The sequence below is a fragment of the Myiozetetes cayanensis genome, unplaced genomic scaffold, assembly GCF_022539395.1.
Source record: "Myiozetetes cayanensis isolate MyiCay16 unplaced genomic scaffold, myiCay2020 scf1, whole genome shotgun sequence".
Classification (NCBI taxonomy): Eukaryota; Metazoa; Chordata; class Aves; order Passeriformes; family Tyrannidae; genus Myiozetetes; species Myiozetetes cayanensis.
The window spans coordinates 88749649-88764636 of NW_026086604.1; the positions used below are offsets into that span (position 1 = coordinate 88749649).

Sequence of the window (14988 nt, forward strand, 5' to 3'; positions counted from 1 at the left end):
AAGGTATTCTGCATTAATTTTACCTCTAGAAAACTTGACCCAAAGGCCCTGGCAGAATTTTACATGTCACTGTGTTGAAATAACACCTGAAGGATCTGTTCCTGTCTCAGTGTTGTTTGTTAAATTAATTGCTGTTGTACATGAATACTAATTAATTTGTATAAACATGTAACTTGTGTAGGGCTCAAAATGAAGCCATGTAATTCAGCTTCAGTGACGGAAATGCTATAGCTCCGCATTTTCCGGACAAACTGGAGAATGTCCAGATCAGAACAACAAGTATAAGAAGGAAAAAGTTTAGAATATGACTTCAAAGAAAAAAAAGAAACTGGGCTTACTCACTCTAGAAACAAAAAGAGAAGATCAAGCTAGACATGATAACTTAAGGAGCTTGCAGAATCTCCGTAATTTCAAGTTGCTAAGAACCAGTTAAACAAAACTCTACATCATTAATTTATAATGGCCCTAAAGCATAGCATGTACTTTTAGATTTCTCTTCCACTCTGGTATTTCTAGAATTACTGTGACTGTTAATACTATCTCAACACATTTCTTTTCCCAAATTCTACACAGAGATGGAAATTAAATTCAAACACAGCAGTCTTTGAATAATTTCTTTTTAACTGCAAAAGCAGCAATGGAGTATAAAAGTGTTAATTCTCTGGGAATTATTAGAGCCCGCACTGAAAAGAACCATTCACAAGAAAACTGAAGATATGTAACACAGGAGAAATTCATATGACTTCTAAAAGAAAGGGCAAAAATTTAGGTTAAAACACTGCTGCCTTGTTTTCTGAAAACTTTGATTCCCATAACATATATATTACCTAAGGCCAGATTGCACAGCTTTTGTCAGCATTTCTAATGTATGTCTGTGAATACAGCAAACAAAACTTGATTCAGGGCCTTTGCCTCCTAGTTTGGAGACCTAACTATCCAGGGAAGTGGGAAGCCTTTTCAGATATTGTTGTTAGGTTAAGCAAGAGAAAAATATGGCCAAAATGTCATACATCCTTTTACAGAACTTCATACATAGTTTGCCACGAAAATTGTCTTTCTGACATGAGGACAAAGTGAGCCACATCAGTTTCTATTTTTGGAAGAATCAACCCCAATCATTATTATTCTTTTAGCAGGAATTTAGCTTTTAACTGGCATTAAGGCCACAGAGCAATACTGGTTTTTTAAGTCAGTATTTTTAACCTATAGCTCCCATGTTCTTCTAAAAGCACACAAGCTGTGATGGGATTATGGTATCACTTTTCCAATTTATTGCGTGTACCTCAAACACTCGAGTATAGTTCTGCAGTATTAAATGACACACCCAAGAGACACCCTCTGCATGCATTCTCCTTGTAACAAATTATTTCAGTGCTCTTCACTTTTTTTTTTTTTTAAACTTTCAATCAAAATTGAATTGGTTAAAAAATAAAATGTTTTGGCTTTAAAATCTCAGCTGCTTTTTGTAAAAAATGAAGTCTCAGTTAAATGTATGTCTAAGATTTCCCAGATCCATCTAAATCTTTAGTCCATGTTCCTCAAATATTAACTGAAAACACACAAGGTGTGAGACTGTCTTCCTGTTACTGTGACTGTAAAATATAGCCACCCAGAAAGACTGGCCAATTGTTCTGAACAGGACTGATTCCCCTTAGAACTGTCTAAAGATTTGCTGACTGACTGATAACAATTATTATTTGAACAGACTGTACCTGGAAGCTTAATTAAGACTTTTCACTGCATTATTGTTTATTTCTAAGAACAGTCTTTTTTTTTTTTTTTTTTTTTTAGGTCATTAAGAATCATTCGTATCTATACAAGTCCAGCAGCTTCCAAAGAAAACAGTGGTGGATCACATAGACAAATGATTCAACTGCCTGTTTTGCAAGGATTTTGAAAGGTTATCATCTATCCCTTACCCCAAGAACGCAGCAACCACAGGGAGTGGTTTCGCTTTCCATACTTTTAAGATTTTATCACAAAGCCCAGTTCCCTGAGTTCACAGAATCACAAAATGGGTCAGTTTGGAAGGGACCACAATGGGCAGTCTGGTCCAAGCTCCCTGCTCAGGCAGGGTCATCCTACTGCACATGGCACAGGATTGTGTCCAGATGTTTCTTGAATATCCCAAGTGAGGACTGACTCTCTGGACCGTCTGTTCCAGCGCACTGTCACCTGCACAGTAAAGTAGTTCTTCCTCATATTCAGATGGAACATCCTGTGCATCAGTTTCTGTCCACTGTCTCTTGTCCTATCACTTGGCACCACTGAGAAGAGCCTGGCTCCATCCCCTTGACACCCTCCCTTCAGATACTTATAGACACTGATGAGGTCCCCTCTCAGTTGAACAGGCTCAGTTCCCTCAGCCTTTCCTCATAAGAGAGATGCTCCAGTCCCTTGATCAACTTTATAGCTCTAAGGAGTTCACTCCTACGCTGTGCTATCGCTGATGTCAAAATCATTCAGGTGAGAGTCCCAACCTGCTAAAGGGCTTTACTCGGTCTTTAAAAAAACCTCTAAAAGGCTGCAACTTCAGGGATCCACACTCTTCTCAAGGTCGAACCTTGAAACCGTCCGGTTCTACCCTCGCACAACGGGGGACGCACAACAAGAGGCTCAGCTCTCCTCAACAACACCCATCCCGGCTCACAACTTCGCGAGCAAAACACACCAAGTCGGAAGAGGCGGAAGAGGGAGGGCGGGCTGGAGAGGAGGCGGGCTCCGAGCCGAGCCCCGCCCGCGCCCCTCCCTCCCGGCGCTGGCCTCCGCAGCCGGGGAAGGCCGGGAAGATGCTGGAGACGCTGCGGGAGCGGCTGCTGAGCGTCCAGCAGGACCTCACCGCCGGGTGAGTATCGCCCTCGGCCCACAGCACCGCGGGGCCGGAGCGGGGAACGGGAGAGGCACCCGCGTCCCGCAGCCGGGCGGGGAGGGGGAAGCAGGTGACCGGGGGTCGGGGGAGGCGGGGACTGGCCCGGGGAGGGAGGAAGAGGAGGGGATTGCGCAGGCGGGACCCTCGGCCCGGGCTGGGCTGTCAGCTGGGTACCCTGCGCGGCGCGGGCATGGGCTGGGAGCGCGGCTCCAGGGTCTCACTGCCCGCCGTGTTCCCGCCTGAGCTGAGCGGCTGATGGCGGGCTGATGGCAGCTGCGGTGGGGAGAGGAGGGGAGGAGGAGGAGGAGGAGGTGCCTCCGTGCTCGGGAGGCAGCTGCGGTCAGGGGAAGGGAGGGAGAGAGAGACAGAGACAGAGCCTGCTGTTCTGAGAGGAGATGTGAATGGAGTCAATTAACGCTCTTGAATTTTTCATGGAGTGACTGACCTTCAAGGTTTTATGGATCAACGTAATTGTTTAAAGAGCATCGCTGCGCGCCGCTGGGCGTATGGGAAGCTTTTCTTTCCTGGAAAGATGAGTTACTGTCACCTGGGGGGAAGGAAGCGCAGGATGAGTGGATGGAGCAGCCCCTCGCTTCTGTTAAAAAGTAGAAAGATATTCCTCCTACGTTGCCTCGCAGGGTTCATTTAGATAGGCCCTGTGTCTATGCTATTTTTAGTACAAGCAGGTGGCCCAAATGAGTGTTAGTGGAAGTCAGTGAGAACAAGGTCATGTCTGTGCTGCAGAACTGCTGCCTCCTAATGAGTCACAGGAGAATATCGTGTTGTAATCAATTGCTTTTAAAAGCTGTGTGGTCTTTGGCAACGTTAAGGCTGCCTTACATACCCCTATGGTAAATATTTTTATAAATGCTGAATGTCTGTATACTCCAGAAACTAATATACTTTATGGTGACATGGTTGCACCAGTATATGATTGTCAAGAGAAATTGACCGAATAGGCTGCAAATCAAGCAGATAAATTGCTTATATGTTATCTGTCACCTTAACAGATGCTAATGGAATATTAAAATGTCTTAAGAATACAGAAAATGGCATGGCATTGCTTTATTGCTTTCTGTGTTTCTGTTTTGCTGTTATTTTTGCCTTCTTAGAGGGGTTGATACCTTAGTGCAGTGTAAGGTTCTTTTTAAAAAGATGTTTTTCTCGTAATGAAGGAGGACAACAGAAAGGTCATAATATTTCCCTGTATTGCAGCAGTGGAGTCAGTATATTTCCATGTGGTCTCTAATTTGCCTTCTTCCTTGTGTTGCAATGTTCTGAGAACAGTCTCTGATTTCATAATTTCCATCTTTGTGTTTTGGCAGCTCCATTAATGTGCCCTTATTCCAGAGTCCCGTGTCTAAGTGGTATTTTCATCTGTGGTGTAATCTCTTTTGCCACTGGGGACCTGTGTCTCAGAGCTGCAGAGGCTGTGGAAAGCACTTTTTTTTTTTTTCCCCTTTAGTGTCCCTACATAGGCCAGAACACAATTTGTCCAGTTTTGCCCCCTTTCCCTTTCTGGACAATGCAGCCTCACTGCCTTAGTGTTCTGGGTTAGCCCATTCTGTACCCTCACTCCCCAGAGTGATAATAGAAGTCATTTCGAGCTGTTAAGACTTGACCTTAAAATTGTCAAAACCCAAAGAAAGTATTTGAAAATATTTCTGGTGTCAAGTTGTTGCAAACTTGTTAGCTACGCCTGAATGCTTTCACAGTGGAACAGTTGGATTTCTTGAAACGTCATGAGGGGGAAGCTTTTCAGGGCCTCTAAGAAAATAATACCCCTTCCAAAGGAATTGTTTGTGTATGGCTGAAAAAGATTAAATCTGGGATGTGTGGTCTAAAGGGAGCAGTTTAGAGTTATTAGCCATCTCTGTGTACAAAGAAATGGAGTTACTGAAGTTTAAAGTTTTTAGCCATTTCTGTGCCCTCTTCCCCTGCTCAGCTGTGTTACTGTCTACTTCTGTGTATCCCGTGAGCAAGGTATCTAAATTTTGACCCATTTACCTGTTAGCAATCTTTTGCAGGAGGAAGAAAAACAACCAAAATGGAACAGTGAGCTGTGTTCGTCTGTGCTCAGGCAGTAATTGTGCTTCTGACAGCTTGAGTGATGTGGCTCACACTGCCTTACACTTTGTACAGGGAACGCTGCTGAAAGGAAGTCAGCACTTTATAGTCTAGTGATAAATCCTTTAACCTTTGCTTCTGACTGCCTGGCAGATATTCTAGTATGAGAACTGATAGTGATGACCCAGCATTTCCTTCTATTCCTGCATGCAGAGGAGTGCTGCTGTTCCAGGCCGGGGTGCGTACTGAGGAGGACAGAGGTGTTCTTCCTCAGTGTGCTGTGATTGATTTTACTTAGCCTGGCTATTATAAGTAGCTCTCTAACAGGGAGTGGAGACTTGCCTTAGCATGTCTTTTCTCAAATTGTCAACTGCCTATTTTGCTGTAGACTTTGAAGTTCCTTTGAGTTTCTGGAAAACTGGTGGTGGTCAACACTGGGGGAGTGATTTGCCTCACCCTTGAAGCAACCTGAATATTTGTGTATTAGGTTGATTTTCAATCCCTAGGTCGCTCAGGATTGCATATCTGTCGTCTCTGGAGGATATCTTTATTACTCAAAACTCATTTCCATCTTGCTCATGTCTATGTCCTGTACTTCTTCCTAACTCTTAGCTGTCCTGGACAGCTGTAACTCCAAAGGGTCTAGTAGAGACTGAGGACAGCCATCATCTTGGTGGTCAGAGAATAGCCAGAGGTTTTGGTTCTCACTCTACTTTGTTGACTTCAGCATATACAGGTTGACTGAAAAAGAGGAAGGAGTGGAAAGAGTGGACGGGGAGGATAAGGGGGGTTGTTTGTTGTTGGTTGGGGTTTCGGTTGTTTGGTTGGTTTAGGGGTTTTTGTGCTTTTTAAGAACAAGGTACCAGTCAGTTTGAAATTGACTGTGGGTGGAACAAGCCTCAGATATGCTCAGTACCAGGACTTTGTGGTGATGCTGCTGGAGATTCTGAAAGCTGGCAGAAGGAAAGTTGTGTGCTAGTTTTGTGTTGGCAGACCTATGGCAAGTGGGTACATTTGTGTCTGTGTGACTGTCATGCTTTTCCTTGCCATGTGAGCCTTCTTGTAAATGGTGTTCCTCATGATTGGATTTGTTATTTCTATGTAGGTCTTTAATACCTGTCTTTTAAGGAAACTATATCAAGATATTGATGACTTGAATATATCTCTCCCATTAAACTTTTCATACCAAAATGCTTGATGCACTTGTAGAAAAATCTCATAATTTAAAAGCAGTGTTGGTGGAAGTAAATCAAATTTCACTTAGTTTTGTGGAGACCATCATGTGAATTTATTTGTAAAATAGGCTGAAACAAAATTACTGTAATAAACTGGAATTAACAGATTATGTGCTCAAACAGTTTATTTTCTGGTTTTGATGTTGGAAGTGTCTGATGGTTCTGTGTTTTGATTTATAGGTTGAAGACTTTGGGCGACAAATCAAGAGATGCAAAAAAAAGGCAGAGGTACTTCTGAATGTTTTAATGTATAGCATTGATTTAGGATGCTCTTGTTAATGAAAAATTTGAAATGGCTCATATATATGACCCAGTTAGAAGAACATTTGCATTTAATTTTACAAAATACTGTTTTGAAAACAGAAAAGCTTAGCTCTACTGTTGAGCAAATATTTTCACAGAACAGTCACTGATAGGCCTAAATAATTTCTGATGGCTGTTGATCATTTAAATTAAATGAATATTCAGTGTTATTGTAGTACTATATAGAAGCTTCAGGTTGTACTACACTGAAATGTAATTGCTTACCATCTCTGTGAATTTAATGTATTAAAATTATAATTCAGGGGGATTTTAACTGTAAAACAGAAATATGGGCCTTTTTATGGTGGAAAATATATTTGTGATTAATTGCTTGAGTTTCAAGAAGTTTTGATATTTGTGGTGGCTTGTGGGGTTGTTTGTTTGGGTTTTTATCCACTGCATTTTAGTACATTGCTTATTCTTTCAACCTGTGTAAGCTATAAGGAAAGACTACTTTATGTCTGTAAATGACATCTGTGAGTGTTACTTCTTCAAATAAATTCAGATATGCTTTTTTAAAGCATCTTCTTACTAAAACACAGTATGTAGACACAAATTAATTTAAAAACAAGCCCTGAACTAAAAATAAAGTGTCTGAAATAAACTGTCTTAACTTCTGAGTCTTGATGTTTTGGATATAAAATTTTTTTAAGAGAAGACTGGCTGTATTGACAAGAGACTAAACTAAGAATGGGTGAAGGTTTGAATGAAAACTCTTTTAGGCAACTACCTTCTCTGCATGTTTCAAGTCCATAATATTTTGGTTCTTCTAATGTACTGTAAATATGCATCTCCTTGAGAAAATACTGGGTGAACCAATTGAATCATCAGAAACAGGGGAATTCCAGGGTGGCTTCCATTTTGCTGGTAAAGTTCTGGGACAAACATAGCTTAGCTTGACTGTAGGGATGGCTGAGGGCATATGGGTGAGGAGCAGAGGAGAAGCCAGTAAGGGTGGTGTCGCAGTGGGAGTTTTTCACTGACCATCTGATCAGGGAGAGAACAATGTCTTCTCTGAACAACTGGAAGAATTCTCTGTATCATTAAAACCCCATTCTTATAGGGGCCTTTAGCTTCCACCTGCTGAAAGGACAACGCATAAGTATGCAATCAAGAGGGTGTCAGGGATAACTTCTTTATACCTCTTCATAACTTCTTTGGCATGCTGAAATAGAATTAGGAAAGACAGAGCTCACCTGCAATTGGCATTTACAAGAGGTATCGAGGACAAGAAGAAGAGTTTCTTGCCCTGCACTGATAATAAAACACTGGACAAATTAAACATAGAATTGTTGATGAGTGGGGTGAATGACAGCGAATGTAGATGTTGTTGAGGTATGATGTTACCTTTGTTGCTTCAGTCCCTTGTGCTTAGTGAAAAGGGGGAATCTGACCAGTAGTGAATGAAGATAAATGGGGTGAACTCAATCCATAAAAGGCCATAGCAATGTATATGTCAAGAGATACTTCATGAAATTCAAGGCATACAAATCCAGCATTTCACTGGGAAGGTAGTATCCTCCACAACGATACAGACTGGGGCTGACAGACTGGCTGGGAAGTAACTTAGCTGAAAAGGCCCTGGGGGCCTTGGCAGACAACAGGCTGAACGTAAGCCTGTGAACTTTCTGTCCTCAGAGGTTTTCAAGTTGCAACCGGACAAAGACCTGAGGAAGTTGCTCTGATCAGGAGATCAGAGCTGGTCCTGGTTTTAACAGGAGGTTGCAATAGAAACTGCCTGAAGTCCCTTCCCACCTCACTGGTTCTGCCACTTTTCTCTTGGCTTAAGATAAAAAAGGTTTCATTTATGGTGCTTTTCCATTCAAATTGTTTGGATGACAGTGCAAAATAGTTTATTCTGGTCATCTTCCAGGAGACAAATCTTGGATGATATTAGAATCTTCACATCCCTTAAATGCTGCATTGTTAAGTTTTTGTAACTTATAACTTGGTTGGGCTTCTCAATTCAGGAAGGACCAACTTCCTGAGGTGCTGGAATAAGTCCAGAGAAGGGCAATGAAGCTGGTGAAGGGTCTGGAGCGCAAGTCTGAGGAAAAGCAGCTGAGGGAGCTGGGGTTGTTTAGCTTGGAGAAGAGGAGGCTCAGATGGGACCTTATCACTCTCTACAACTGCCTGAAAGAAGGTTGTAGCCAACTGGGGATCAGCCTTTTCTCCCAGGAAACTAGGAACAGGATGAGAGGGCACAGTCTTAAACTGCTCTAAGGGAAGGTTTGTGTTAGGGTAGAGTGGACGTCGGCAGATTTGGACATGAGAAAGAATTTCTTTATAGGAAGGGTGATCAGTTAATGGAATGGGTTGCCCAGGGAGGTGGTGGACTCACCGTCTCTGCAGGTGTTTAAAGAAAGACTGGACATGGCACTCAGTGCTATGGTCTAGTTGACAAGGTGCTCTTAGATCACAGATTGGACTCGATGATCTCAGAGGTCTTTTGCAACCTAATTGATTACGTGATTCAGTTATAATAATTTTTCTCTATATTTCAAACTGTTACCAATGGAAATGTATGCATCCAACATGAAATTGTTAGAGCATTAAATTGGCAAAGGTTCTTTAGCTTAGTATTTCTCTTTGACACAGAATATATTAAGTGCAATATCTCTATTGAGAGGCATAAAGAACTTGTGTAGTAGTCCTATTTTCAGGATGTTTCTGTGCCTTGTTTTAAGTTAAAACAATGTTCATCTTGTGTCTTTGTTAACTGTACTAAGAAATTACTTAATAGAAATTGTTTTCAATGGACATAGTCAAAAAGAATTAAGAATGGTCTGTCATAAAATAACAAAAGAAAAAAAAGCAATCCTAGCTTTGAAATATCCTTATAAGATACACTACGTAATGCATTTTAAACCAGAGTTGGTGAAATGTTTGTGAAACTGAACAGTAGGGAACATTTCTGTGCTCAGCATATCTGTCAAGTGCAGGTGTGTGTGACACATTTTTTATAATAGACTTCTATTCTTTAAAAATTTTGTATATTTGCAATTTGTTTTATAGAACTGTTCAATGTTTACCAGAGTTTTCTGCTGGACTGGAATTACTCAGCAGGTATGGCATTCCTGTTCTTTCTTAGTGTCTGCTTCCTATAATTTCATAAATAACTTTATTAGATTAAGGTAATTGAAAGAAAACCAAAGTGTTGCTAATAGGTTTTTGGATGTTCTACTGTTAGGAGTGGGAGAGTGGTTACCAAATGACAAATATGTTTAAAGCTTGCCCCATACTCAAGTGCTGTCATGCTAATGTAACAGAAGTTCTGGAGATGTTCAAATCATCTTAAAAGATGACTTTATTTCATGTTCTAATGCACAGGTAATTAGGAGATCAGCACTGAGTCCCAGTCTGTGGTTTCAATTTGATGTTTTGCAGCTTAGACATGTTTGATATGATTTCCTTCTGTAACAATACAGACAATATGCCTGTCGTTGCCTTGAAAAGAAAGTGTATTCCACATGTATTTAATCACGTCTTTGCTAAATAACAGAAGCTATCTGTGTTAGAAGTTTTCTTTGTATCTTAAAATAATCTATTCTTTTTTTTTTTTTGGGGGGGGGAGGTGTATATGTGATTACAATGTTGTTGTGGTGGTTTTTTTTCATTTTCTTAGTGAAATTGGGTTCCAAGTAATGCTTAAGGCAGTGTGTAGTCTTATAAATATTGCTGGGTCCATTTAACCTTTAATGTAAGCTAGCAGGTTAAAAAACATTAATTCTTTTGTCTTTAAAAGATATTATTTCTTACTGTATATTTTTCTCATTAGAACTGTAAATACTGAAAATAATTGTGCAGCTTTTTAAGCTGCAATTTCTGGTAGTGCCTGTAATTTCACAGTGATTTCTATGAAATCTTCCTCTATAAGGGGAGCACAGTAAGAATAGTAATTTATCTTCTTTTCAGATATGAAGATGCGTGGGCTGCCCTTCACAAAGGAGCCAAAGATTGTGCAAAAGCTGGAGAGGTGAGAAAAAAGAACAATGCCATACTTGAAATATTTTAAAATGTGTAAATAATTTTAAACTAAAATTTTTGGTACCAGCACAGAGGGTTAACCCTGACCTCTAGGTAAACACCCACACAACCTTGTTCACTAGCACAGTGATGTAAACAAGAGTGTAATGCAAACATGAAATAATGTGGTGCAATGTAAACACTTGCAAAACTGATGTTGTACCTTACTGCTGTAGCTCTTTAAAAGCAGTGGGGGGGCTGGGAAAGTATAGAATATATTTGAGGTTGAGACATGTTGGTGATTACTATCAGGGTAGGGCCTTTGCACTGATAATGTTTGCTGCCTACTCCTAGTGGACAAGAAAGTGCAAGATTTGATTGTCTGACTGAAAAGATTAGGGAAGTGTCTGCTTTCTCCTAATTTTGTTCAGTGTTCCTGCCCTGGAAGCAAAGTGACAAGTTGTGTGGTTTATTTGTGGAGTAAGGGAAAGGCAACTTCCAGTAAGTGTTACCAATGTGTTACTCTTCACCAGACTTTCCATTTTGAGCCATGTTTAAGGGGCAGACAGTGTAGGCTGAGCAGGACTGATCTGTAGGGTCCTTTGTCCTGGCTGAAACCTTCACTTTGGCTGGGTGCATCCCCACTGGCTCTTCTGTTTTACTTAGGAGACTTCTATATATCTTTTACCAATGGAAAAACAATTCCCTGTGTATTTATGGTAATAAAGAAGATATCTTATGTTCTTTCTCTTGCCTAATAGTATGGCCCATCTTTTCACATGTTCCAGTGAAAACTTTCAGTTATTAGAGATGAAGTTCTCTCTGTCAGTTTTGAATGTTTGACTGCTCATAAGGATTTTTTTTTAGATCTCTTAAATGACTCAATCACAATTTTGTAATACTTGCTGCTTGCTATAGTTTACTTTAAAAATTGTGGTTCTAGAAATGACGTGAGGTTTCATATGTTCTAGACCAATATAACCTTAATCTCACATGTTGTAGCTGCTTGGGAAAATGAGAATGAAAAACTTCCAAAAAGACTGAAATTTTCCATGAAATTCAGATATTTACTTTTGGGACAATCAGATATATGTATTGCTTGTGGGGTTTTTGTTTGTTTCTTCTTTTATAAAAATAGAAAATAAAAATTGTGTATGAACACAGGATTAACTTTACTGTATAAGACCTAAAGATCTACTTCTCCAGGATCCTGTTTCTTGTACTGGCCAGTAGCAGATAAACTGCTCTGTTGTCTTATTTGTAAATGTTGAATAGAGAAAGGAAAGTGACAATTTCAAGCTTTAATTGCAACCTACAGTCTTACAATGGTAAATGGTTGATGTTAACTACCAATTCCATGTACGAAATTTTCCTGGAGGTACTGCTTTTAGATGATTGTCATTTAAGCTGCATTGTTGTCTTTGGGCTGAAATGTTTTTCTGGTGTTTGACCCCATCTCATGGTGACTTGTTTGGGGTTTTTTTTGTTTGCTTTACTGTTTAATTGGTGTAAATCCTATCTCATTCTCAAAAATAGATTAGGCTTTATTTTAATAAGGATGTTGGTCTTCTGAGGTGTTCCATTACTTGCTGAGCTTTGGAATAGTTTTCAAAACTTTTCTAGTAAAACAGGATGTCTTTTTGACAGGGATAGGTAGCTAGAGGAATTTGGAAATGGCAGAAGTTATTTTAAAAGAATCAATCCAAAGTGGGTAGAGTTATAAATCTGAGAACTCATTTGTTCATTGCTTAGATTTTTTCAATTTCTGCAACTAAATACTATAAAAACTGAGGAATTCAGAATGCAGATACAGGCACAGGCTGCAGTTGTGTGCAAGAGGAAGGATGGATAATGGAATTAAGAGCAGGGAAACAATAATTGAATCATCTCAATTATATATAAAGGAAACCTTTGTTATGTAAGATCTCTTGATCTTGCTGTTTCTCATACAGTGTGACCTATATTAAGTACATTATACTATTATATAATAAAAGGAAAAAAATCAAAATAAAAGGAAAATCAAAGAACAAAAATTAAAGTAATGAAGAAACGTGTTCATAAAGACTTGGCACAACTGCAGTTAAGCTCGTCGTGAGAGGAGAAGAGCAATGCTGTTATAAAGGCAACTTTTTTTAAAATGCCATTCCTTTTGTTTCTTTTTCTAGATTCTTTTGAATGTGCAAAGTTTTCAGTTTTGTTGTTAAGATTAAATCGGTATGACTAGCAACATTAAACTATTAATCTAAATAAGCCTTACATTGCAACACTGCTATGATATTGTGTACCAGTGCAACACTGCTGCCAAAATTTCAGGTACATCTTATTTACAGTTAATAACATCCATAAAATACTTCCTGCATTGATTAGTATATTGAGAAATAACTTTTTATCTTATTTTGTTCAATGCATTTTGGTATAAATATTTTGTTTTACAGGGGAGTTCGTAAGCATATTTTATATTTACTTGAGAACTATGCAAGGGGCAGTACTACAGGGCTATTTTGCTGACCTTATGCTTGAAGATGTATTAATTCTAAAAATAAGCCAAGATGCTCATAAAAGGTAGATAAATTTACAAGTAAATTAAATACCTGTTTGTTTCAGCTGGTCGATAGTGAAGTCGTGATGCTGTCTGCACACTGGGAGAAGAAAAGGAACAGTCTGTTGGAACTACAGGATCAGCTCCAACAAATACCTGGGTTTTTAGCAGATCTGGAATGCCTCACAGCAAGCCTAGGTAAGGTTTTATAGATATAACAAGCATTCAAGTCAGTACAGAGGATTAGACTGAAGTTCAGCTGTTGTGAATGTTGTGATTATAAAATCTAATTTTGCTTTCCAAATATATCCTTTCAGTTGTAAAACAGTAATTCTTATACTTTTGGAGGTTTTTGGTTTTTTTAAAGATCAACATTTGTAATGGTTGCTCTCTCAGCAGTTAAAATTTTGTATGTGTTGTTGTTTGGAAAATGAAATTGTGATAACTGCATATCTTGTATGAACAGCAGAAAAATACTATTCTTGAAGTCTTACGAAGTTCTTAAAATTTGTAAGTAGTGTGAACATTCATGTACATAAGTTGCTTCTCTGTGATTGAGTCTATGTCATTTTATATAATAATGTTTTAACTCATCGTTTGGGTGGGACAGGGGAGAAGTTTACCTGGCTAGGGACACTTTCAAGGCAGAAACCTTTGGTTTTCAGTAATTGTTGGTTCCAAGGCTGGCTTCAATAGTTTGCATTAATGTACAGGGTTAAGGTATTCTGAACTGATACCCAGCGTTTTTTATGGGTGAAACTAGGAATGCTACATAGTAAGATTACCAAATACCTTGTATTTGTTAGATGGGTTTCAATTTTTATAACTTTACCAAATGCTATCCTGTGATTTAATTTAAAAGATGATAAGTGCCTTAGCAGACTACTTCTGAAAACTTTTCATACAAAGTAGTTGATACACTCTTCAGAATTAAGTTAGGAAAAAAGTGTTTTGGCTTCTTACGCTCTGAAAATCTCTATAATATTGCTGAGTGAGCCTTGGAATGGGGATGCAGCATTTGACAAGTAGCAAGCCTGTCTTTCCACACTAAACCTCCGCTGCCTCAATGGAAATCCATACAAGGTGCATCAAATTAAAGTTTTGAAAAACTGCTGTCTGCACATGGATTTTAGTAGCTAAGTTCCCCAGGGACTCTTCCTGCATTCCTTATTCTTAGAGCAGCTGGGAAGTAGGCAGAAATTCCTCATGTAATTGTAGCTCTTGTTTTTTTGTGGGGTGGGCTGGATTTATGTGCCGACATCTGATGTGAAGAAAAGGTGGGTTCTTTTCTGTCTTCAAAGCCTAATTTTTCGTTCTCCTAACGTCAGTGGACATGTACAAATCAACTTTTGTTCCTAGGTAGACTGGTAATAACTTTGCTATTTATTTCTGAACAAAAGAATGTATTTCATTTTTATTACCAATTTCTTATACCGCCTTATTTAATAAGGCTTTGTCATGTGTGCCAAGCCTTTAATATTGCCTTTTGGAAAAAAAATTTCTAAGGAAATATAAATTCAAATAATGATTTATTAAAACACTGGGTTTAATATCACCATGCACAAAGTGGTGCAGCCCACTGGTAGACCAAAGATAAACAATATATTAAAAAGCTAATGGAACTGTCTTCATAGTTCATAACTTCAAGTGCTATAAATCCTAATGAATTGGTGTTACTTTCCAATTCCTAGTATGGTATTATGAACCAGAATTAATCTCACTCTGATTGTAGAATAACTTGGAGAAGGTTTGTCTCCAGAATATTTTTGATTCTGCACGGTAGGATTTAAGGAAGCATTAAGCGGCCTGTTTGGGGAAGCTAATGAATTCTGAAGTATGCTGCTAAGGTTGTGAGATTTGAATCAAATCTTCTAGCTTCATCTTGTGTATCAGATTTCAGTTAATTTATCTAGTTATTTATTAGTTCCTCCTAATGACTGAGTTTTTTGGAATTTTTTTTATAATAAGTTTTATGGAGTCTATTTGAAGAAGTAGGTGTAATTTATAGC

At 39.0% G+C, this 14988-nt stretch overlaps 1 protein-coding gene across 2 annotated transcripts in view; it reads left to right on the forward strand.

Annotated features, from left to right (window-relative positions):
• Nucleotides 1-2701: 2701 nt before the first annotated feature.
• DTNBP1 (dystrobrevin binding protein 1) overlaps nucleotides 2702-14988 on the forward strand; it is a 71188-nt gene continuing 58901 nt past the window's right edge. The window contains exons 1-5 of one of the 2 annotated variants that reach the window (XM_050313851.1): nucleotides 2702-2845; nucleotides 6352-6399; nucleotides 9490-9540; nucleotides 10390-10450; nucleotides 13045-13177. In XM_050313851.1, coding sequence (XP_050169808.1) covers nucleotides 2790-2845; nucleotides 6352-6399; nucleotides 9490-9540; nucleotides 10390-10450; nucleotides 13045-13177 — 349 coding nt within the window. In that variant the 5' untranslated portion in view covers nucleotides 2702-2789. Of the gene's footprint in view, nucleotides 2846-3701; nucleotides 3721-6351; nucleotides 6400-9489; nucleotides 9541-10389; nucleotides 10451-13044; nucleotides 13178-14988 lie in introns of those variants that run through there. The other variant, XM_050313762.1, reaches the window with a different exon arrangement.